At 56.9% G+C, this 25,587-nt stretch overlaps 1 protein-coding gene across 2 annotated transcripts in view; it reads right to left on the minus strand.

Annotated features, from left to right (window-relative positions):
- The window catches only part of LPCAT1 (lysophosphatidylcholine acyltransferase 1), a 40,878-nt gene extending 25,766 nt beyond the window's left edge, over nucleotides 1-15,112 (minus strand). Inside the window, exons 1-2 of one of the 2 annotated variants that reach the window (XM_022581339.3) lie at nucleotides 14,841-14,932; nucleotides 2,016-2,203 (exon numbers count right to left, since the gene is read on the minus strand). In XM_022581339.3, the coding sequence (XP_022437047.2) occupies nucleotides 2,016-2,018 (3 nt within the window). In that variant the 5' untranslated portion in view covers nucleotides 2,019-2,203; nucleotides 14,841-14,932. Of the gene's footprint in view, nucleotides 1-2,015; nucleotides 2,204-14,840 lie in introns of both variants that reach the window. The other variant, XM_022581334.3, reaches the window with a different exon arrangement.
- Nucleotides 15,113-25,587: the final 10,475 nt, after the last annotated feature.

Below are 25,587 nucleotides of genomic sequence, written 5' to 3' on the forward strand. Positions count from 1 at the left end.
GTTCATAGCGTTTGTGCTTCTGAGACCCTTCGGCCCGTGCTGACAGACAGCCCTCCCCTTCGCTAATCTGTTTACAGAACCACTTGTGCATTTGTTCCTTATCTCTGCTGTGACCTATTCAGTCGCATTAATTTTGTATCTTACAGGGGCCTCTCTCTTCCACTCTGAGTGTACCCTAATGTTCTTTCTAACTTCTTGAGGGAAGAGCCTGGAGCATATTTTCAGAAATACCTTATTTCCCCCAAATTCACATGGAGAAGGCAGCTTTCTCTAAGGACTTTAATTCAATCCCACAGGTTTTAAAATGTAGCCTTTCCTTCATTTCAAAACATATCCTCTTCCATCCTTGCTGTTGTAACTTTGCTGCAGAGGAAGGGCAGAGACACCCCAGCTCCTCGCTGGCGGGGCGCTGCCTCTCGGTCTGCCTGTCACCTCGACGGCCCAGAACTCCGGCTCCGGGGGCTGTGCTGGGAGCCCCGCGTACCCGCTCGTCCTATGAGCCGTGGCCGCTGCTCCTCCAGGTTGCAGGGCAGCTGAGTCACTGGATACTTTGCGGTGTGTCCCCATAAATGGACCCTGAAGCCGGTGCCCGTGCCATAGACAGAATGAACAGGCAGCAAAGCACCAGACAGGAGCTCCGGGGCCAGCATGCTCAGAGCACTCATAGGTCGCGGACACGCCCCGGCTGTGCAGCCACATTCCATGGCCAGGACGGCTGCTACTGCAGGTAACAGAAGAGAACAACAGATCTCAGGGCTCCAGAAAGAGCACCCAGTTTCCCCACGGCTTCTGAGGCCCCGGGGAGGCAGCACCCCAGTCTGTCCGGACCAACTGGGGTGATGACGAGGCTTGAAGGGGTGACCCTGGAGTCGGGGCAAGTGCCACGGTTCAAATTGCTGGTTGATGAGCGGATGACGTCCCGCAAGCTGGCTCACCGGCCACTCCCCGTGGACAAGACGTGTGACCACATTTGCCTCTGAGAGGATGCATCTCTGTGCCCGCTCTGTGTGCATCGGGGAGACGGTCCTGGTGTCTGAGTTTTGCAGCCAGTGGGGAAAGGACGTGTGAGTGACCACACAGCCTCGACCCTCAGCAAACAGGCAGGCCTCCCACAGACGAGATGGGCAGGTACCAACGGAATGCAGCCTGAGCCATGGACCCGCCCCGGCCCTGCCGGGGCCGGGGTCGGGGGGCAGGGTGGGCAGGAAGCACGCGGGGGCCATGGAAATTGCTTGGAGGAGGCGGGTCCCTTCGGGAGCCCACGGGGGCAGGGGGGACCGGTTTCCTGAGATGTTGCCCACAGCTTCGGCCCTGGGCCATCATCGGGGGCCCATCACCCTCAAAAGTGCCAAGTCAACTGTATGGTCACCCTTCTCAAGGGCCACATGAGGGCTTGTAACACAACCCTTGAGGGTGACGTGCAATGAGTGCCCAGCTGAGCTACTTGGATTAAGCCATTAGAAGTTGTCTACGAGAAACCATCCCATGGAAAAGGGGTTTAACAGGCACAGACACAGACATGCGAGTCCTCTGCACGTCCGTGTCGTCGGGCAGCCGGCTCAACCCAGACCTGAAGGTGCACTGCCCACTCTTGCCCCGCACACTTCAGCACGAGCCCCAGCAGAGCGGGTCCAGGCGGTGATCCATCCGGGCCCAAGGCACCACTTCCTGCCCAAAGGACCCAGGGCCCCAAGCACATGGTGCACTGGAACGCACACAGGAAGAGCCACGCGTGATGGGAGCCTCACGCCCGCACGCCTCAGGGCACACGCTCACGTCCACGCACACCCTCACCCACACCTCTACTTATACACGCTCACACACATGCCTCAGCCTCCCTGGTTGCCTTTGGACGACCCTACGAAACCATCTCCTGATCGTGGCACTGGCCTAGGGGCAATGTCAAGCTTCGTGCTGCCTGTCCCGTGAGACTGTCCCTCGGGACAGCCAAGGGGTGGAGGGGGCGTGTCCGTGGGGGCGTCCACGAAGGGCTCGCACAGGCGTCCAGAACCCACCATCCAGGCACGTGTGCGTGACAGAGGGTCCTGCCCAGACGCAGACCAGCAGGTGGGCGGGGCTGGGCGTGCCCGACAGGAATGGGATCTCTCTAGTTGTGGATCAAGCCACCAGCTTCCAGAAGACACGGATGACCAGCACGCAGTCGGCAAAAGGAAGGCCAGGAGACACAGATGCACCAAATACACTGTAGGAAGAAAACCAAGACGACAGGCTGGACGGGGACCCTCTGATCAGAGTGTGTGCCGGGGGAGGGGGGAGCGTGGGGGAAGGGGTGTGGGCTGGCATGGTTGTAGCCAAGAACCCGCCCTCGCCCCGGAGCCGGGGTGACAGGTGACAGTGGCCTGCACAGCGGGTGCCAGCGTCTTTGTCCTTGAGCGGCAGATACCCACGGGATTGCTACTGGTGAAATGACGAAGTCTGGGCTCTGCTTGCAAATCACTGGTGGGAGAAGAGGGGGTGTCAGTGGGCCCAGAGGGGCTGTAAGGGGGGACTGCTGAGGTGGGGAGAGGGGGCGGCTCGTTACGTTTCCTCTGCTTTGGTGTCAGGGGCTGAACTGTGTCCCCCAAATTCATGTATTGGAGTCTGAACCCCCAGCACCTCAAAATGTGACTGTCTTTGGAGGTCCGTCCTTTAAAGAAGTGATTAAGGTACATGAGGTCACTAAGGTGGGCCCTAATCCCATGTGACCGGGGTCCTCATAAGAAGAGGAGATCAGGACACAGGCATGCATGGAGGGAGGACCACAGGAGGACACGGAGAAGACGGCCGTCTACACGTCAGGGAGAGAGGCCTCAGGAGGAGCCAGACCTGTGACACCGGATCTCAGCTTCCAGCCTTGAGAATGGGAGGAATAAATTCCTGTGGTTTAAGCCGGACCCTCTGTGGTGCTTTGTTACCGCGGCCCTAAGCAAAAACATTTGCTGTATTTTTGACACTTCCTGTGATAAGAACTGTGAAAGTGACAATTTCGCTTTGGATGTAAACAGTCTCCAGTTCCCACTGAATTCATCGAATCCACAGGTCCAGAACTCTCCAGGTGCAGCACCTGAGGTTCCAAAGCCCGGCTCAGACCAGCCCGGCAATCACCCCTCCTCCTTGCCAAGGCCACCAAGGCCGTTGGTATCACCCACGTGCAAGTTGGTCCAAGTGCCTTATGTTTCACAACCAACGAGGAAACATAATGCGTTACTTAAGAGACAAGATCTCTAGAGAGACCCAGGCCCTCGCCCAGGGAGGACAGGCCCCAGGGGGCTGCGATGCCTGTGCCCTCGAGCACATGCCTGCTGAGGGACCCCGGTCAGCCGTGCGAGACCCCGACACGACACGTGCGGCCAGGACAGCGCTAGGGAATCGGTGTCAGCAGCTTGGAGAACACAGCGGCCGCGTTACAGGCAGAGCAGACACTCCAGATGCTGGGTGCCAGCACGTTGGGACCGTCAGCATGCTGACCGGCAGGCACAGGAAGACTCTCCCGAAGCTGCCTTCCAATGCCAGCGCTTTCATCATGGGAAGAAATCCCGCCATTCCAAAGGAACCGCATTCACCAGGAGGCTGGAGGGAAATTCACTCCCTCCTATGATGAAAGAAAATGTAATAAGCAAGCACACACAGAGCCAGCTGGCCACACAAACCCGGCGCTGAGCCCACATCCTCAGCCATTATCTCTTTTCTCAGAAAGTTCCTGAAAATCACGCTGATAGAAATAGAAAGAGGGATTTCCCTGGTGGCGCAGTGGTTAATAATCCACTTGCCAATGCAGGGGATACGGGTTTGAGCCCTGGTCCAGGAAGATCCCACATGCCGCGGAGCGACTAAGCCCGTGTGCCACAACTACTGAGCCCGTGTGCCACAACTACTGAGCCCATGTGCCACAACTACTGAGCCCATGTGCCACAACTACTGAAGCCTGCACACCTAGAGACCATGCTCTGCAACAAGAGAAGCCACCGCAATGAGAAGCCCGCGCACCACAATGAAGAGTAGCCCCGGCTCGCCGCAGCTAGAGAAAGCCTGCACGCAGCAACGAAGACCCAACACAGCCAAAAATATATAAATAAAATAAATTAAAAAAAAAATCCTAGCAGGACTTAAGAAAAGAAAAAAAGGAATAGACTTTGCCCTCGTGCGCTGGGTGCTCGATCTACCACAGTCACCACAAACCATCCTCGGGCAGTGGGTAAGATCCATGAACTGATAGAACAGATGTGGACCATCAGACGTGTTGGCCCCTGACGTCATGTGGCCAAGAGCTCTGCACCACTGCCCACAAGGACACTGAGTGCAGAGCCCAGGGCCCACTGGTTCTGCTGGAGTCCACGTGCTCCTGAGTTTCTGGGAATAACCACAGCTCAGAGTTGGTCCCCAGGCCGTGAGGACGGTGCTGGAGCCTCTGTGCTGCAGGTGACAACTCGGGGTGAGGGGTGGGGAACTGTGCGTGGGCACCGGGCCAGCTGGCGGGCCCCGCTCCCCAGGGGCTGCTCCCATGGGCGTGCTGCTGGTAGCCGTGGAGCTGGATGCCACCCAGGGCGCCACCGGGGGACAGGTGAGCTGAAGGTCACCCCTGTGACAGACACCAGGGGCCAGCCAGGGGAGGAGCGATGAATTACACGGGACACAGCGGACACATCCCAGGGCGACAGTCGGTAAAAAAGGCACGAAACAAGACGGGACAGACCTGTGCAAGCCAATTAGATGACTTCACAACCTGGAATGAAGTGTTTTCAAGGATGGCGGACCTCGGTGAGCACACAGAAAATAGGCCAGTCACGGTGGTGGCGTTGAGGGGTAGGTGAAGCCTGGCTTAACGGGGGTGCTACAGGCACTGCCAGCACAGGGGCCTGGGGCGCACGGAGCCAGCATCCAGGGTGCCCAGATCGCAGGTGTGAAGGACAAAAGGTGCCCTGCCCTGTGGGTCTCCCCAAACCGACGAGGATGGGACCCCAGGACGCAGGCGCTGGGCTGACTGGTGGCCGCAGGAAGTGCCAGAGGCCAGGAGACCCGGCACGGGTGCAGGGAACCACGGCGATGGCTCACCAGCTCACAGGGTGCAAGGAAGCAGCGCCAGGAACACGACCGTCAACTCCCCGCAAATCAGTTCACCCTCCCAAACAGTGTGGGCACCCCGTGCAGGACGCAGGCAGGCCGCCAGAGGGGGCGTCAGCGATGATCCTTCCAGGGAAGGCAGGGTGCAGGCCACCCCCCAGAGAGAGAACGCACCCACAGTGCATGGGCTCAGGCGGGCGGGGAAACTGAGGCCCGGCCAGGAGGCGGGGCGGCTTCCCAAGGTCAGCCGCCAGTGGGAGCAAAGCCAAGTTTTGAGGAGCAGCCTGGACGAGAAGGGGCTGCCCTGACGGCGGAGGGGGCGGGGGAGCCCAGGCCTGGGACCCCACTCCCTCCCGTGAGCACCCTCACATTCTCGGACCCTGGCCTGATGCGGACGAGGCCCCTACACTGACGTCCCAGCTGCCCAGCGCTCCAGAGGCATCAACGGGAGAGCTGGCAACAACCCCCAAAGGGACACCCAAGCTGGCCCCGCCCACCTGCCTGTTCCTGGACACACACCTGGGAGTCACACTCGCCACCTCTCTTTCTTACCAACTCCTACTGGCTCTGCCTCCAAAACAGATCGGGGCTCAGAGTTCTGCACGGCTGCAGAGTCACCCTTTGACCCCAGGCTCCCTCATGGGCGCTGCCGGACACACTGGCCTCCTTCCTCCATCTCCCTGCACCTCCCTGCCCAGGGGGTCCTTCCCCAAGCTGCAGGGCCAGGTCCAGCACCCTCTCACCCCTCGGCCACAGACGAGGGCCAGAGGGTGAGGAGTGAGGGAGTCAGACAGGCGCCTTGGACCTGACCCGGAGGAGCCTCCCGAGACAGGTCAGCTGCGGTCCCAGTGGGGCACAGAGCTCACCTCTGGAGACAAGCACAGCTGGGGCAGAAGGGGAGGGAGCAGTGCGTTCTGGGGCTGGTCTTGTGCTCTCCTGGGAGCCTGGTCCTGGTCACCTCCAAGCTGTTCCACGTGGAGCAAGTTAGAAATGAGAGTCGCAAATTCTGCAGAAAGATCTCCAAGGCACGTGGGAGAAGCACAGGAAAGCCTCACCTAGGGAATCAATCTTTTCTTTGCTGTTACTTACATGTATTAAAACAAACAAACAAACTATAAAGCCAGCTGTTTTTGAGAATCCCACTTTAGAGTAGACAGAAGATGCTAAAACTGCCAAGGTGACACCTGATGCCCTGGGCAGCCGGTGGCCGCACCCCAGCCTCGCTTGGGCAGGAAGCCGGCAGAACCTCGAGGGAACCCTCCACCTGCTGGACGCAGCGGCGAGGGAGAAAAAGACACATCTAACTTTATTTATGTTTCTTAGAAAATGCACAGTTATTGCCACGGAGTCTTACAAGCCGGCACAGTGAAGCCACAGGCCCTTGGAGGTTACAGCTGGGACGGAGAAGTACCAGCTCTGGACCTGATGCCTGAGATGCAAAGCTAGCAAATCAACCATCCCCTCTGCTCACCCCCATCAGCAAAACACCTTCCTTAAATATAAAATGCCTTCCGGTCCAAGTCATACGCTGCCTTCAAACAGGAGATAAGCAGCCCTTTTCCCAACTAATTCGAATAGTTAAAATACTTGAAAGCAAAAGCGAAACAGAGAAAAGGCTGGCGTTCTGAACCGTGGCTGTTCCCTGGACCTTGTCACGCACACAGCTGCTCTCCAGAAGAGGCTTCTCTTTACCATCAGGTAAAACACTAAGTGTGGCCAGAGATCCAAGGGGTCATCGGCGAGGGGGGAATGGCTAGTGGGGGCCCAGGGGCCCAGGTCCTGTCCTGTGCTTATGGAGCACTTTATGTTTATTGGGTACCCGGGCTTCTTTTGGGGGTTTGCCCATCTACATAAATCCTGTGCCCAAATTCACACTGGACTCATGTGTCTCTTTCTTGCTAAGGTGTGACTGTCTTCTTGACCTCAGGCCTCCACGGCCTGACCTCTGAGGTTCTCCATCTACCTGTGTGTCTATTAGGATAATCTGTGCCTCCGCTCGGGAAAACTCTCCTTCCAGAGCCCATGCTTACTGTGTATAGAAGCTATTTCTTCCTAGCTCTCCCACTCAAATCTAAAATTAAATATAGCTTTTCTAAAGAGCTATTTTTTTCTTTCAAACTCTCAAGCAGGCCCAACTTCCCCGCCATCCCGGTGATCTCTATTCGAGAGCTTTCAACTCAAGTGTTAGCGCGTGTTGCCTCATCTGGAGCCTCCTGCAAAATGAGTGTCTTTCGGTAATCACCGAGTTTACAACTCTGTCCCGCGGTCCAACGCAGAGCGATTTTCCTAGATGACCATATTCACCGTTTTCAACCACAGCTGACGGGGTGATCTCGTGGGGCCGCAGTGAACGCCTGCGCAGCTCTTTGAGCGACCAGAGCCACTTGGTCGGAGGGCACCCTAAGCGTGACGCCCTGCGGCCCAGGCGGCAAGGAGAACCACACACTGGCCCTTCCTCCTCCCAGCCAGGGTCCGAGGGCTCCAGGGGGCAGGTCGAAGTCTTCACATCAGCTGATCCTGCCGGGCTCGGCCTGCGTCTGGCTGCGGCACTCACACTGGCCTTTCACGGGGCCGGGGCATGCCAGGGGTGGTGGGGCCCATGGTCCGCAGGCAAAGGAGGTGGGAAGGCAGCCCCAGGGTCAGCGGTCAGCATGGAGGGGCAGTGCAGCAGAGATCGCAGGCCTGGGGGCCTGCAGGAGGCCGGGCAGGGCACTCAGGCCAGGCTGGAGGCCTCAGGACGTCCCAGCAGATGGCAGAGGGGCCCACCCGGGAGGCCAGGGCAGTGGACGCTTGGGACACCGGGAGCAGCCTGCCACGTGGACTCCGGGTCTCCAGGGCAATTGAGAAAGGCCCCTAGGATAATAACTGGTGGGATTTGAGCAAAGCCGGAAGGAAGTGCAGGGGGAGAGCCTCCCACGTGTGGGAGGGGAGGCTGGGTCTGGAGGGGCAGGGCGGACACGTGGGGGCGCCCACAGCCGGTGCCCCGCCCCTGCTTCTGGCCGCCGGCGCCCGCCGGGCTGGCCTCTGGGTCTTGCCTGCACCCTCCCTGGCCCTCCTCATTCCTCCTCCGACGCACCCAAGTTTTGTACCAAATCTCATCTCCTCCGGGTTTTCAGGACCGCTCTGCTGGAGACCAGAGCGCTGTCCCGGGGTCCCCGTGATTGTGATCTGCGGTCTCCAGCTGTGAAATTCACAGTAAACCAAACCCCAGGCTGGAGCCCTTCTGTGGGAAGGACGGATGGGCAGCAGCAGAAAGGCTGGGAGGTGTAAGACTTCTGGGGCGGACGCTCCACCAGCACGAGGCTCAGATCCCAAAGCAAGTGCTGGTTCAGGAACTCGGCGACACCTGACCTCCTTCCCCAGGCATCTCTCCTGTGGGGTTAGGACACCCGGTAATTCTGTGTCTGCAGAAAGGGAGCTTCCAAGGCTCCGAGCTCCCCACTTGCAGAAGCGGACCCAGGGGGCTGCAAGTCCCACACAAAGGTGCCGAGGCTCAGGCACCGGGGTGCAGGGCCCACCCCACCGGCACTACCAGCAGCCTGGTCCTCGAGAATGTCTCCCCGAGGGGCTGAGAAACACGGGAGGGGGGAGGGGGGCAGCTGAGGCGGGGCACCTCTGTGTCCACAAACAACACACTGGGCCAAAGGGTGCCACCCGAGTGAGTGCCAGGGCCCAGAGGTAATGTCTGCCGACTGGCTGGCTCACCACAGGTGGCCATGAACCCCTGGCTGTGTCGCAGGACACGGCGGTCCCTGCCCTCTGGGCTCTCGCGGCCGGCCCCTGCCTGCACCCCTTCTCGAGCATCCTACCACGCCCGGTGGGCGGCCAACAGGGGCAGGACACACGGGAAGGGGGGCCTGGGGCGGTCCCCAAGGCAGGGATGGAGGAAGCTGTGAGAACCCTGATGACAAAGGAGCCCCCCCCCCCCGCCCACCGCACAGAACGGGCCTGAGAGGCTCCTCGCTGGCCCCTGCTCACTCAGTTCAGAGCCGCCCAGACGTCAGACCCACCCTGGCTTGTGGCTCAAGGAAATCCCTTATCTCCAGGGCCCTTACTGCAGGGTTTGAAGAAGAGAATCTCGAAATTCCAGACCTGCAGCATTTCCCGCTGCTTCCACCTGTTCAGCAAATACCTGCAGGAAGCGGCAGGGCCCTGGCCAGAGTGTCCTGGTACCCCTGCTGTGGGAGCCTCTCCAGCAGCCTCGGGCCCTCTGGGGCTCCCAGCTGCAGGCAGCCCCCCAGCTGGGCACCTCCTACTCACCCCACCCTCAGGTACCGAGAGCACCCCCAGGACATCCCAGCTCAACCCCAGCCCGACGGCTGGAGGCCCCTCACCAAAATTCTGCCTCCAGGCCCGCGGCTGTGGGGAGCCCCAGGGAACATCCTGGCCCTACCCCCAACTGCAAGGGGTTCCCCCCAACCACATCCTGGCTCTAGTCCCAGCTCTGGGACGGCCCCTCTAGCTGCAAGGCGACCCACGGGTACGTTCTGGACCTCCCCGAGCAGCAGGCAGCCCCCCAGAACACCCCAGCTCTGCCCACCCCCCCGCCCTGGTTGCAGGTAGCCCCTGGCCCGCCAGTTCCATCGTCATGGGCTGGGCTGGGCCCGGCACTGGGCCCTGGGGCTGCTCAGGGTAGCAGGAGTGGGGAGGAGCCTGGGGCAGCCTGTCCCCCAGCCAGGCAGTCACTCCTCTGAGCAGCCTGGGGAAGCGGGGAGGTGACCGGTCGGACAGCTCCTGAGGACCAGGTACAGGTGAGGCAGTGATGGAAGGAGAGGGCGGGGCCGGGCCAGGCAGCCGGGAGACCACCGCACTGCGGGAGACCACCGCACTGCGGGGAGACCACTGCCCTGCGGGGAGACCACTGCCCTGCGGGGAGACCACTGCACTGCGGGGAGACCACTGCCCTGCGGGGAGGCTGGAAGCAGAGTGGCCCCGGCTACTCTGGGGGGAGGGACGAGGGGCTCCACATCCCACATCAACCCCCTCGTGCCGGGTGGTCGCAGGCCAGCAACCAGCCGAAGGAAGGGAGCCAGGGTGGGGGACCGGGCGTCCAGCTGGAGAGACCCAGTGAGGACGTGCAGGTTATGAGGCCCACAAACAAAAGCGGCCACCGGCTCTGCCCTCTTGGTCAGAAATATCTGCTGCTCCGAAAGGAGGTTCTGTCGCTCGCTCTGTACGTGGGACAGCCGGTACCCCTCCCGGGCCAGCGAACAGACCCCCGCCTCGGGGCGGGCGTTCAGTGCCTGGTCCAGCCCAGCGGCATCCCCGCTGTCTCGGGCACTGAGGTCGCTCTGTGCTCCCGGGCTCCTCGGGTGGCAAGGAGTAGCAGGGCCCGCCGGGTGGCCCGTCCTCCCCAGCCGGACCTCAGGACCCCGAGCACGACCCTGCAAGGTGAGGCCCAGCTCCAGGGGACTGAAAGGTTAAAAGCGTGAAAGATGTAGTGTAAAAAGCTCTTAAGTGGCAACTAACTTTTTAGGGAAAATAACTCACTCCTCTGGGTCTAACATGGAAACACAAGTCAGGGGTACACAGGCTGCAGTCCCAGGCGCCTCGGCTCGGCCCCCATCCAGGACCCCTGCGGAGCGCCACCGAGGATGCTGTGCCCAAGGGGGGCCCGGAGGCCGGCAGCCGTGTGCGCAGTGACGAAGGGTATTCAGCCACGGTTACAGCCCGGCCCACAAGGCTGGAACGTGGTCAAAACACCAAGGAACGTGTGAATGAGCAAATTACTGCAAACCTCGCACTGACGGCCGAGCGGTGACTTGGACTTGAGAACAAACCCGCTACCGCATTTCCACAGGGTATTTCCAAACACACGCTTTCCTCTGGGCTCATTTCAGAATAACTCACAGCAAGACTAAAGGTTTACGGGACACGGAAACACCAAGGCTAACCTGCAGCGATCCCACGAGAAGTGGGCTGGGGCCTCGCCCGCTGGGGATGGTGGCCTTTGTCCTGGCTGTGTGGTGACAGCCCGGGGGCAGGTGGGCAGGGCCCGGCTTCGTGACAGAGGCTCCTGGAGGCCGTGCTGAGACTCGCTGGGTACAGGAGCCCACAGATCACCTCCTCAGACGGTCCCCGGGACTGCGGGGCCGGGGCGGGCCGGGCCCACTCTCAGGGACAAAATCCTGCTTTGTGAAAATGAGAAATAAGACTGTGCTTTGCTCAGCACTAAGAAATTAAAGCGAGTGTAAGAGGAAACTGTGTGCACGTGCGTGTGTGTGTGTGTCCCACTTCAGCGCAGAAGAACGCAACAAATGAGAAGTCGGATCCCGCACCCTTGAATCCCCCGTCTCATTCCTCAACGTTAACCACCACGGAGTTTCACACGTGCATCCTTCCAGAAAATTAGGAGCAGATTACAGGAGACTCCCGGTGAGCTGTAAGAGAAGCGGCGGGTCAGACATCTGCCCTGAGCCAGCCCGCGCTGCCCGGAGTCCGGGGACAGCACAGGACCTGGGCCTTGGCTTCCTCACCTGGACATGAGGACACGGCCCCCGATCCTCCACCCGCCTGCCTTCCAGGGCCGTGCTGCCGGGTCCTCAGTAGTCCTCAGAAGGGGACTCTGGGCCTTGGCCTCCCAGATCCCCAGGGACACAGCCTGCCCCTTCCACAGGACACATGCTCTCCTGGAGGGCCTCCATCTCCTGTTCCCAGTTTCTATTATCGCCAGCCCCTCAAGAGCACCGGCTTTAGGCCGGGCCACCTCCCCATTCATCCGTCCCCCCACCACCGACCCCCCGACCCCGCCACCAGGCACAGCGCTGGGGCTGTGGGAGGGGTTGGATGAAGAGCTGCTCACTGTGGAGTCTCCTGCGTGGAGCACGCAGACTTGCGGGTCATGAGGGCGTGCAGGTGGGCCTGGTGTGTGTACGTGTGGGGCCACGATGGATGTAAACAGCAGCCTTCCCTTGAGTGGCTGGGGAGTGTGTGGGGCGCGGGCTTCCTGCCCCAGAGCGGCTGCCCCTAACTCGGCATCCAGACCGAGCCCCAGACTCGGGCATTTGGATCAGAACTTGGAGAAAAAGATCGCCCACTTGTGGGTGATTAGACTCCACGCAGGCTGCCCAACAGGTCTGTCCCTGGAGTCACCCCTCCTGTGATCCTCTCTGAGGACTGGACCGGGGGAGGGGTGCACGCAGGGCCTCTCCCTCCGAGGGCTCAGTTCCAAGGTGTTTGGGAAACCAGGCTGCTCTCCAGGAAGTAAACTCTCGGTGACACTGGTTCAGGGGTTCACAAATGGGGAAGCACCAGAGCTGGAGGGGATGTGCTCACACCCGCGGCTTCCAGCGGGAAGTACACAAACACCCGGTGACATTGACCCACCGCCTGACTCCAAATCACGGGGTGACGATGTGATATTCCACTCTTCATGGTTTTTCAGGTCTTAACATGTTGTTTTCTGTCCAAAGAGATGCTTAAGCTCCTCACTAAAGCTGCAGTTAAATGACAGATGGGCCAACTGGTCATTAATCCCCAGACGCGCAGCAGCCCCTCCCCTACAGCAAAGGCCAGCAGGTAAATATAGGCACACTTACCGTTCTATGTCAACTCAGAATTTACGTGAGCTTCTGAGCGGCCCCCGGGGGGCTCGGACATTGCAGGGTCCATTTATGTACTGATTTCGGGAGGTGGGCCTTCTTTGCTCGGATAGGCCAAGTCCACTCTGCTCAAACTTTACCATAACAAAGTATGGTAAAGGGGGAACGTTTTGCAGAACATTGCTGGTAAAAAGCAAAATGCCTCTGCAGAGCCGATCTTGGAAATTGGAGAGTACAGACTACACCTGGGGCCTCAGGCCCCTGGGCAGAAACAGGACTTTGTTACAAATACACCAAGATTATTCTGACCCGGCCTCTGAAACACTGCAACAAGGTACAAACAAAGTATCCCTCCCTTGGAGGCAGGTGAAAACATGCCACCCACCTGTTCTTTTTTTCTCACACACCTGTTCTTCTTCTGAACTCATCCAGATGCTGAGACAACAACAGCCCACAGCTGGGATCCTCCAATTCCCAACCCTGTGACCCCCACCTGAAGGGGGTCAGGGTTTCAGACTCTGCTCTGACACCTGTCCCTTCGCCCGTTCATTCCCTCAACAGCCAGCTGGCTCTGCGTGTGGCTCCTCCATCCCCTGGGGCAGTGAGCACGGTCCCCGGCAGGACAGACCTGACCCCCCCGCCCCGTGCGCCCGCAGCAACGGGGGCTGCCAGTGTGACAGGGACACAGAGGAGGCCCTCCAGGGCCCCAGACCTGAGGGAGGAGCAGAGGGGCCGGGAGAGAGGGGTTAGGAGCGGAAAGGGGCCAGCTCTGCAGCAGCGGGAGCAAGGGTGACAGGCCTGGGGGGCGCCGGAAACCACCCGAAGGCTTCAGGGCTCCATCCCAGGGAGCCCCCTCCCGAGGGCTCTAAGCAGCGGGAGGAAGACCCTGGAAGCAGGGGGCGGGGGTGTGACAGTGACGGGGGCTCACTCAGGAGCTCAGAGGAAGCCACTGTGAGCCCCACCTGGGGGAGACAAGGGGGCGTGTGAGCCAGTGAGGACGAGGGGGGAGGCACCAGGGGACCACACGGCAGGCGGGGTGGGACGGCCCTGTCCTTCTGTGTCTCCAGGGGGGCTGCCGCTCTCCGTTCTCCCCCCCCACCAGTCTTCTGCCCGTTTCTGCTCCCCACTGACAACCATCGGACCCACCAAGGGGGCTGTTAGAGAAAAGGCAGGCATCTGGGGAAATGACAGTTTTAGACTGACTTCAAGAACTTTTCACTTTAATATGATTTCAGATGAGTTACTTTACACATTTAAAGAACTTCAATCTTCCCACAGAAGGTGTTGTTGGAGGTGTGCGCCCCACCGGCTAGACAACCCCTGAAGACCTGAAACTTCCCTGCTTCTATGCATAGTTTTGGAGTCAAAGAAAGGCCCTCCTGTGAGCAATCCTCCAGAAATGCGGACACAGCTCTCGGTCAGCTCAGAGATCCCACCAGGTCAGAGAAGTATCCCTCCAGGTCGGGAGCCACGTGAAGGCAGGGGACAAGTGTAGGGGCCGCCCTGCTTCCTGCAGCCGCCGTCCCTCAGCCAGGACCAGACCACCCCGCAGATAAAACGAGCCAGAAGCAGGCTGCCTGCGCGCTGTACCCCAGGCTGGACCAGGCTGGCCGCGACCGACTCTGGCCGCAGACTAACCCCCAAGGGAGTCCCTCAGAAACAACGTGGAAACCCGCAGGCGCAGAACCGTCCTGCCGGCAGCTCCAGGGGAGCCCACAGCCCGCACCCCACTGCCGCCGGCACTGACTCAAGTGACCAAAGAGGTCCCCCCACACGAAGCGCATCAAGTGACGAAGTCACATCCAGGGGGAGCCGCTCCGGTACCGCGCGGGGCCTGCACGAGGCGGCAGTGGACGCCGGGACCAGGAGAGCGCGCGGCGCCGACCGACCGGGGTGCGGGTACGACATCGGGGTGCAGGGGCCAGGGCAAAGGGCTGCGGGGTCCAGGGATCAGGGAGAGGGGGATGGAGCCGGGAGCAGGGACCTGGGGAAAGGGGATGCGGAGCCAGGTTCAGGGCACTGGCGGTGGGAACCAGGGTGACGGGAACCGGGGATGGGGTGAGGACGGCGGGGGATGCAGGCTGCGGGTCGCAGGGAAGTGTGGCGATCGCGGGCCCCGGGGCGCCGCGGGGCTGGGCCGCGCCCAAGGTCCCCTTCCCAGCCCCCTCCGGCCGCGCATCCCCGACCCTCGGCGCGGCCCCGGGCCCGGGGCGGGCTGGGCACACGACGGACACCCACCTGGGCCTTCTGCAGCGCGCTGAGTCGCAGCTCGTGCACGAAAGGGTTCCGCCCCGGGGGCGCCAGCCGCCGCGCGTCGCCGGCCCCCGCGCTGGAGGCGGGGGCGGCTCGGGGATCGCGTCCCCGCAGCCTCATGGCCGCGCCGCCCGCGGCGAGGGGAGCGGGGCGCCGGGCCAGGCGAGGAGCGGGTCGCGGAGCCGGGCGCAGAGCTGGGCGCGGGGCGCCGGGCGCGGGCAGAGGATGCGCGGCGTCTGGAGCGGGCCAGGCGCGCGGCCGCGCAGGCGCGGGAGGGGAGGCTGCATGACGTGGGCGGGGCGGGGCGGGCGGGGGGCGCCGGCGGGGTGGGCGGGGCGGACCGGTGAGGGGCGTGCTTGTTCGCCCCGCCCCCCGCGGGCCCGGAGAGACCGCCCCAGCGCGCGCGGACAGCCCAGGGCTCCGCGCGCTGCTCCCGGGTGTGCCAGCCGGAGCTGCTGGGCGTGGGTCCCGAGGGGCGCCGAGGCCCTGGCGGAGAGCCTCTCGCGGTGGCCTGACCACAGGGACTCACGAGGCGGGCCTGGTCCCGGAGAAGGGGAGATCGAGTCCCCAGCGCGGCGCGGCCCGCCACGTTGCCCCCTTCCGCCGCTCAGGGCGCCGAGCCGGGGCGCGGCCTGTGGAGCGGAAGGAGTGCAGCGACGTGTAGATGGGGCGGGCACGCGCTACCCCGGGCTGTGGGTGCCGAGCCCCAGAGCAGTCCCCGCGGGAGGCAGCCCCAGCTGCCCAAATCCCGAGGGGCGCTGTTGAGCAGCGCCTGGCCAGGCGCACGTGTGAGAGGTTCCACTGGGTCCCCGTCCCAGACCCAGCTCCCTTGGCTTTTCTTCCTCCTCACCTGTCCTCCCCAGATGGGCTACGCTGCACTGCCCCGTGGTCCTGTCAGCCCTGGCTGTGGGCTGCACCGGGAGCCCCTGAGGGCAGGCCTCATCCCAGACGCACGGGGTCCACTCAGACCTCAGGGTCCAGGGACCCAGTGGTTTGAGAAGGGGGTGATGAATCTTTCTCATTCCCTAAGGACTCTAGTTCTTGGAATTACTCTTTTGGGTGAAGGGGGTACACAGGGGATCCCTAATTTGTGGCACAGTACTAACTAGGGCAAATGCAGAATAACTCCCTGTTCAAAGTCTATAAATTTCAAAAAGTCACCGCAAACCTTTAGTATCAAGAACAGCTACGTTTCCGCACATCTCTCCTGTGGCCCCGACAGGCAGGTGACGGAGAGCAGGAGAAGGCAGTGGGTGGTGGGTGAGGAAGGACTCCTGAAACCTTGGGGAGGAGCCCTAGCTCTTCCCACATCGTTCTGGGGCTGTCTGGCTGACCTTCTCCAAAGGCCTGGGCTCCTGGGGCATCTGCGTTCTCCTGGGCAGCACGTCAGGGAGTGATCTGCCCTCTGATAACCCAGCCAATACCCTCACGGATGCCGTGGTGAAGCCTTGCCATGCTGAGGGCCCTTCTGTGTTTTGATGGAGACAGAGAGACGTTGGGGCAAGGAGGGCCAAAAGGGAGTCCAGTGGTCTCCCCTGAAGTCTCCAGCATCCTGCGTGCATTGTTAATACAGAAGGGAAAGTGCAGGGCTGGGTCCAAACTTCTTCAAAGCCTCATGCTCGACCTGGGCGAGTGACCACTCCTCAGAACCTCGGTTGTCACATCTGTAAAAGGCAACTCGAGCAGTGCCTGCCTTCTCCACCATGCTGTGACCACACGAAAGCCCCAGGGGTCATGATGGGCCTTGTTTGCTGGTGGACACAGGTGGGCTCAATCTCCTTTGCCTCTGAGGCCATTGGCCCTCTGCTGACCTCCTGGACGTTCGGTGGTCAGGTGCTCTGACGGCTGGGAGAGCTGGTAGGATGGTGCGGGGGGCTGGGCAGTGTGAGGGGAAAGGGGTGAGGGAGGCGTGCTCCACTCACTGACAATGAGCAGAAGCCTGGTGGGCCCCGAGTGGCCGAGGAGGGCGGAAGACAGCCAGGAGAGCGGGGCTGGGGAGCCAGGGGTGATGCTCTGGAGTTGCCCCCCCCAGGAGGACCGACCAGGATAGAACTGGGATGGCCACTCAGTGGCAGTAGCCAGTGGTGGAGACCAGCCTGCACTGGGCCGTGGGGAAAGCTGGGTGACAGAGGAGTAGGAGGGAAGTGGAGGCCTGGGGAGGGGAGGGGTTCGGATCCAGGACTGTCTCTTTGGGGAAGGGCTGGGGGCAGGAGGCAAAAAGCCAGCCCTACAGGGGAGGTTGAAACCCCCACTGTGGTCCCATCTCAGTCCTGAAGGATCCCGGATCAGGGGAAGGGACAGGACGGGCTGCGACAGGATGGGGAGCCCTGTCTGCTACAGCTGGAAAGGGGGACAGTTACCCGCTGGGGATGAGGGACCTCTGTGCGGCGGGGGTGGGGGGGTGGGACGGAGTCAGTTTTGCGGACTGAGAACGCTGGGTAGGGGCTGGGGGGAGGGTGCTGCGGGCTCGGAAGAGGGGCTGGGAAGCTTGTTGGCTTGCACTGGTCATTCACACCTAGGCTTCAATTTTCATAGTGTAATGGAATGTTCCAGAAGTCCCAGAGGGCTCTGGAAGCTTGGTTGGGAGAAGCTGGTCTCGGGCAGGCAGTTATAAGCAGTTCCTTTTGCTAGAGGAGAAAGAAAGCTTTCAATCATTTTGGACCTTAGTTTCTTGGTTTTGGAAAAAACACCAGGTGGGTCTTTTAACCACTAAAGCCAGTCGCCTGGAATCCCCAGGAACCCTCGGACCCTGGACACTGGGACCCAGGAGCTGCTGGCTGTGCTCTGGGGACACAGCTGTGTCCCTGCACCTCCCCGCTCTTGCTGTGCTCAGTTTGGTGAAGGTGGATGTAGAGAGAACCACTTCCCGCGCTCCAGACGCACGGAGCGCAGGTGGTACCTGCCTGTTCCTGGGTGATGAGGTAGTTTTGGTTTGTTTAGTTTTTGAATTCTAGAGTTATTTACAGGAGAGGAAGAGACATTCTTTCATTTTCTTCTAATATTTATTTTTAGTTCTGCCTTTCACGGTTGTTTCTAACCATCTACAGATATTTCTTCTTACACAGTAACCCGATATTTTCAACACTGTTGATCAATCTGTGTCTCCCACTTGTGGTCTCGCTTTGGGCGTGAAGAGAAGTGTTTATAAAGCTATTTCTGGATGCTCTATTTTATTCCATTGGTTTGTGCGTTCCTATGCTGGTACCACACTGTTCTAACATCTGTACCTTTGGATTAATGTGCCTTAGTTGCCAGTAGGATGAATTCCGGTTGGCGCTTCAAGAATTGTCTTAATCAGACTTCCCCGGTGGCACAGTGGTTAAGAATCCACCTGCCAATGCAGGGGACATGGGTTCGAGCCCTGGTCCGGGAAGATACCACATGCCGCGGAGCAACTAAGCCCGTGTGCCACAACTACTGAGCCTGTGTGCCACAACTACTGAAGCCCGTGCACCTAGAGCCCGTGCTCCGCAACAAGAGAAGCCACCGCAATGAGAAGCCCGCGCACTGCAACGAAGAGTAGCCCCCGCTCACTGCAACTAGAGAAAGCCCGCGCGCAGCAACGAAGACCCAATGCAGCCAAATTAATTAATTAATTAAAAAAGTGTTATAGTTTTAGCTTTAACCTTGTAGGTCTAGATTCCATTGGAAATTAATGTTTGTGAAGCCCTGTGTTGAGGGTGGAGACAGAGGCTTATATTGTTTTCTCTCTGGATATCCAGCACCATCGTTGATGAGAACATCCTTGCCCCGTTGACTTACCTTGGCAACTTTGTGACATGAGTATGGGGTCCATTTCTGGACCCCGTGCAGTGTTTCATTTATCTGTACATCGACCCCTGTGCTAACATCACACTGCTTTGATTACTGAAGCTTTGTGTTAAACCTTGAAATTAGATAATGTAAGTCCTCCAACTTTGTTCCTCTTCCAGATCCTTTCACTTCCCATAGAAATTTTAGAATCAATTTGTTAATATCTCAAGAACATCTGCTGGGATTTTTAACGAGATCGTGTGGAATCTACTGATTAATTTGGAAAAATCAACGTCTTAGTAATATTGTCATCTATCCCTGAGCATGGTATATATCTCATTGATTTAGGTTTTCTTTAATTTTTCTCAGCAATGTTTCATGATTTTGCTTATCACGTATAGGTCTTACCTATGTTTTTCTAATTCTGCCCCTAATTGTTTTACGTTTTGATGCTGTTGTAAATGGGACATTTTTTTTTTCTCTTGGCTGTGCTGCTCAGCTTATGGGATCTTAGTTCCCCGACCAGGGATTGGACCTGGGCCCCAGCAGTGAAAGCGCAGAGTCCCAACCACTGGACAGCCAGAGAATTCCCAAATGGGACTGATGGGACGGTTTTTATTTATTTATTTATTTATTTATTTATTGATGGTTGTGTTGGGTCTTCGTTGCTGCTTCGTTGGGCTTCTCATTGCGGTGGCTCCTCTCGTTGCGGAGCGTGGGCTCTAGGCACGCGGGCTCCAGTAATTGTGGCACATGGGCTCAGTAGTTGTGGCTCGTGAGCTCTAGAGTGCAGGCTCAGTAGTTGCGGTTCTCTGGCTTAATTGCTCCACGGCATGTGGGATCCTCCCGGACCAGGGCTCGAACCCGTGTCCCCTGCATTGGCAGGCAGGTTCTTAACCACTGCGCCACCAGGGAAGCCCCGGGACTGATTTTTAATTTCAGTCTCTAGAGGTTTGTTGCTAATATAGACAAGTACAACTGAATTTTGTGTGTTTACTTTGTATGCTTCAACCTTGCTAAATTCATTTCTTCGTTCTGATAGCATGTTTGTAGATTTCTTAGGCTTTTCCCTATTCATGGTCATGCTACCTGTGAATAAAGGTAGTTTTGCTTTTTCCTCCTTAACATGTGTGTCTTCTATTGTTCTTATTTTCTCTCGTTTCACTGGTTAGGACGTCAGTACACACGATGCTGAGCAGAGGTGGTGCCTTGTTAACAATCTTAGGGGAAGGGATTCTGTATCGACCTTAGCTGTGGGTTTTCATAGCCACCTTGAATAAAGCTGAGGAAGTTCCTTTCTATTCCCAGTTTGCTGAGAGTTTCTGCCATTTTGTCAAAGCTCTATCACGTAGTTTTTCTCCTTAATCCTGTTAATATGTTGAATTAAATTGGTTGATATTCCAATTTTAAACCAACCTCGTATTTCTGGATAAACCCCCACTTGTTCATATTTATATTTATTTTGAGTTCTGTCTTTCATGGTTGTTTTTTAATCTATCATTTCTTAAGTGAATCCTGCTTTTCAGTGTTATATCTAAAAATATTCTTGCTTAAGCCAAGGTCATGAATACTTTCTCCTGTTTTCTTCAAGAAGTTTTATAATTTCATATTTTACATTTAGGTGTATCATTGTGAAATGTGAATTGTGAACACATTTTTTATTTGATGTGAGATATATATATAAGCCTTTTTAATATTTTGCCCATGGCATACATGGTTCCAGACCATTTATTGTAAAGACCATCCTTTTACCACGGAATTGCCTTTGTACCTTTGTCGGGAGTTAACTGACCACATATATGTGCTTCTATTTCTGGACTGTCTATTCTGTGCATTGATCTATTTATCCATTTTGATGCCAATTCTACACCATGTTGATTACTAGAGCCTTATAATGTGTCTTGACATCAGTCAGCATTGGTCCTCAAACTTAGTTTTTCTTTTTGCGAGTTGTTCCAGCTATTCTAGGTCCTTTCCATTTCCATGTGAATCTTAGAACCAGCTTGTGAATTTACACAGGAAATTCCTTCTGCCATTTTCGTTAGGATTATGTTGCTTTTATACATCAGTTTTGGGAGAAATAGCACCTTAACAGTATTGAGTCTTTTGATCCATGAACATGGTTTATCTCTCAATTTATTTAGGTTTGCTTTAATTTCTCTCAGCAACATTTTGTAGTTTTCAGTGTATAATCTAGTATATCTTTTGTCAGACTTCTCAGTAAGTATTTAAATTTTTGGTGCTACTGTACACAATACTTTAAAAATGCCCCTCTTTATTTTTTTCTTTAATTGAAGTATAGTTGATTTACAATATTGTGTTAGTTTCAGGTGTACAGCAAAGTCATTCACTTATGTGTGTATATATAATATATATTTTCAGATTCTTTTCCATTAGATCAATAGATTATTACAAGATATTGAATATAGTTCCCTGTGCTATACAGTAAATCCTTGTTGAAAAATGTCCATTTTTGATTGTTCACTGCTAATATATAAGAATACAATTTATTTCTAATACAGATTTCATGTCGTCAACTAACTAGATTCACTTGCAAGTTCTAGTATCTGTATTTTCTCGATAGAAAGTCACGTTCTCTGCAAATAAAGACAGTTTTACTCCTTCCCTTTCTAATTTGGACGTCTTTTCTTTCTTTCTTACTGGTTGGAGTCTTGAGTATACTTTTTTTTTTGCGGTACGCGGGCCTCTCACTGCTGTGGCCTCTCTCGTTGCGGAGCACAGGCTCCGGACGCGCAGGCTCAGCGGCCGTGGCTCACGGGCCCAGCCGCTCCGCGGGATGTGGGATCTTCTCGGACCGGGGCACGAACCCGCGTCCCCTGCATCGGCAGGCGGACTCTCAACCACTGCGCCACCAGGGAAGCCCTTGAGTATACTTTTAAATAGAAGCGGTGACCGTGGACATCCCTGTCTTCTCCCACCTAGGCTTGATGCATTATCCTTTGTTTACGTTGTTGGATTCTATTTGCAAACATTTTAAAAGAAAATTGGCATCTGTATTCACGCAGGATGTTGCTTCCTTTCCTATAACACCCGTGTCTGGATATGCAATCAGAGTGACGTTAGCCTTAGAAGCAGTTGTTCAGTTCTCTTGAAATTTCTGGAGGAGTGTGTGTGGAGCTGGCACTATCTCTTCTTTAGATATTTGGTAGAATTTCCCGTGAAGCCATCTGGGTGTGCAGTTTTCTTTCTGGGAGTGTTTTTAACTGAAATTCAGTCTCTTTAATAGCTATAGGGCAGTGTCTGTGGGTCTCCAATCGTCCTCTCCTTTCTCTTAGGAGGACGCCAGTCATTGGGTGGAAGGCCTGCTCTAAATCCAGGAGGGTCTCATCTGGAGGTCTTACTTTAATCACATCTGCAAAGACACTGTTTCCAAATAAGGTCACGCTCTTTCCACAGGTACCAGAGGTCGGGACTTAAACACATCTTTTTTTGGGAGCATGATCCAGCCCACTATGGCCAGCTAATCTTGGGCAATCTTGGCAAAATCCGTGAATAGATGTTAAAGATAAAATACAGCCTCTGTCCCCTCCACCACCCCAAAGAGGTCAGGGCTCAGGGCTCCCTTTTCCCGTGGGCTGGGGGTTATCACCTCGGTGGAAGCAGCTCAGCCAAAACGCCCACGTCCAGAAGCAAACTGGCGGCGTCTGCAAAGGATGGCTCAGGAAATCACAAGCTGCCCCGGCCCTGGAGCAAGTTCTTCTGTGGGTCTCGTGGCCCCACTTGCACTGGGGCCTCGTCTCACTGCACGCCCGCCACTCTCCCTGTTACATTACCTTGCTGATCCCTTTGGGAGAGTTTTCCGTACACATTTGGCCATAAAATACCCAAGCACCCAGTTCACTGAGGATTCTCCTGCTCCGGGCACCCGCTGCCCGTCCAGTCCTCGGAGGGTTCAAGGTGGGGAGGGGTCCTGGCTGCAGTGCCCCCGTGAGCCGTGGGGACGGGGCTGCAGGGCCTGAATCCTTCCCGCCGGGGCCCTCCCCAGGGCAGGGGACAGGTGTCGACGTGGGCAGAAGGGGACCGTGTGTGTGACCGCGTTTCTAAGGCTGTGAAGTATCCCCCGTCGTGCTTTCTTATTCAACCCAACACTGATGCAATTTGGAGGAAAAAAAAGAAAGAAAATATTACCTATTTGGGGACTTCAACCTATCAAAGTATAATGTTGATGGACGTCAGCCAGTTGAGCGTTATTACGCAGGGTTTGTCTAGTACACAGTGAAGAGCGCCATCTTCTCTGTACTCAATTTAGATTCAAGGTGCACAGTCCAGCATAGAAGCACAAAGAAAATATTGCTTTTGCACGCTCAGGAATTTACGTTACGTGGTCCCTTAAAGAAAGCCTGGCTGTGTCGGTGTCTCCTAGGTTCTGGATGGAGCTCACGCCTGCGTCTCCGCGAGCATGGGCTAAGCCACCAGCACACACAGGTGAGGTCTGGCCTCTTGTTGGAGGATTTCAGAGCCCTTACCCCTCCTCAGACCTGGCAGAGGCGAGGATGTGCCCGCGCAAGTCTCGTTGCCGGCTCCACCCGTGGCCGTGGCTGGAGCCAGGCTGCCCGGGTGCTGGTGGCCTGAGCTGCGTCACTGTCTTGCCTGTGTTGGTTTGGTGCCCTCAGCACGGGCTGCTCTCTGGCACCGGGGAGGGCCCAGAACCCTCTGGAGGTGGCAGGACAGCAGAGGGGCCCGAGGTGTCCGTCCTCTCCGAGGGCTGGCGCAGCCACACCCCCGGCCGCCCGGACCCGCTGCCACCCCGGGCTCTCCACCCTCCCACGGCTGGTCCTGGGGCCCACACTGCTGGGCCCTGGTCCGTCGGCGTCTGGACGCTCCTGGGCATCTCACTGCTGGCCACGCCCCTCGTCCACCTTACTGCCGGGGCTCCCAGATGCCCCTGGAGTCTCTGTCCACTCTCCCCTGGCTGGCGGCTCCCCTGACCTCGTCCACCCCCGTCAGCACCTTCCCCAGTCTCCCCCTTCTCTCCCAACCGCTTTTTCCCTCCCTCCCCTCCCCCTTCCCCTCACACTCGGGCCAAGTAGGGCCATTTTATAGATAGGAAAATGGAGGCGCAGAGACTGAGGTCGGGATCCAAGTCAGGACCAGCGAAGGCCGCGGCCGTGTTTCCAGGCGTCGTTCCTTCAGCTCACGTGTCAGGATGGACTTGCCCTGTGGTCATCCATCTCTGCAGGTGGCCTTCCAGAGAGAGGTCCTATTTTTATAACACTTGGATTCCAGACAAAACCATTTTCCTCAAGGTTACGGACATTGGACATCAAGTAAGGATCTAGATACTTGACATTTTTCTATATTCTATGTGTAATTTTTTTTTTATTTTGCGGTACGCGGGCCTCTCAGCGCTGTGGCCTCTCCCGTTGTGGAGCACAGGCTCCGGACGTGCAGGCTCAGCGGCCATGGCTCACGGGCCCAGCCGCTCCGTGGCATGTGGGATCCTCCCGGACTGGGGCACGATCCCGTGTCCCCTGCATCGGCAGGCGGACCCCCAACCACTGCGCCACCAGGGAAGCCCCCTTATGTGTAATTTTTGACTGTCATTTAATATTCAGGTAAGCACTTACAACCCACGTGGGGTAACGCTGGTGATCTGAAGCCACTTACACAGAGATGCAGGTGTAAGGGGCCGCAGGGGTTTAAAGTTTGTCATCCCACGGCCCCTCTCTTAGCGGTGTCCCCTTAGCAGCGTTCCATTTTCTGTGGCATTAAGAAAACGATCCTCAGAGTGGAACATGAGCTGAGATGATGCTTTTCCGTGGGCCTCTGTGCAAACTAAACAGATTTTGGAACTCAGAGGCACAGCTTCTTCACACATTGGGTTTGCAGAACAAATGTTTGCATGTAATTTTGCTTCCCAAAATGTCAAAAGAAAGCACAAATATGAAAATATATTCTCAAAGGAGTGATCTTTTATGAAAAAAACTTGCTTACAGTAATTGTTTCCAGTTGGCATTGAGAAATACTGTGTCGAATTATTTTTACAAAGTTGCAGAGACCTCACTTTTCGGAAGAAGGGCATATTCCTGAAGGAGGGGTTTCACTGTGAGGAGGGGGGTAGAGGCCAGGCCACACCCATCCGCACGTCCTTCGTGATGGAATACGCACGTTTCACAGGGAAGCACGGCCACCCAGGATAAAGACTGCTTTTCCTAACCTACCTGCCAGTTAGTTGTGGTCATATGACTACGTTCCAGCAGCAGATGGGGCAAAAGCACAAGATTTGTGGAACCTCTGGGAAGTGCCCTTAAGCAAGGGTGCCTTTCTGCTGGCTGGAAGGGGAATGTAATGGCTGGAGCTACGCATCCATCTTGAGCCATGAAACAACTTTGGGAGTGGAAGGCATCCTAGCAGACCAATCGGAGAGAAGGAACCCAAGTCCCGAACCATGTGGAGGATGCTCCCAACCCTGGGTGGCTACCGCTGGCCTTCATGGTTGTGAGAAGTACGCTTCAATCTTTAAGTGGTTATTGTTTTGGATTTTTCTGTTGCTTGCAAGCAAACTTAATCCTAATGAATATATAGGCCACTAGGGATGCTTGGACTGAAAAAAGCCCAAGCAAAACCAAAACAAACAAAACAAAACAAACAAAACCCCCCACAAAACCTAAGCAAAGCCCAAGGAGGTATGTTTTTGATCTTTTCGTATCGACAAAATAGACTTAGGTATTGATCTTTGTGCACTGAAATAGACTTAGGAGGCCCCTTGAAACCCCTCTGAATACACCTATCTCCCGCTTCCTCTTCAATCCCCTTGTTGGTTCTCATCCCAATTTCTACAGGACCTTTTGGCCTGGCCCCTCTCCACCCCTTCCCACACCACTTCACTCCCCAAAGCCCACCCTGCTCTCCCGTCAGGAGGGCCTCCTGCCCTTGGTGGTCTGACATCTCCCGAACCTTTTTATTCGCCTCAAAGCTCTAGAATGTTGTAGGGATTCAGGAGATGTTTCTCAAAGGT

Source organism: Delphinapterus leucas, chromosome 3, assembly GCF_059928025.1.
Source record: "Delphinapterus leucas isolate spDelLeu-1000000601 "Yukka" chromosome 3, BTC_Dleu_Yukka2, whole genome shotgun sequence".
Taxonomy (NCBI): Eukaryota; Metazoa; Chordata; class Mammalia; order Artiodactyla; family Monodontidae; genus Delphinapterus; species Delphinapterus leucas.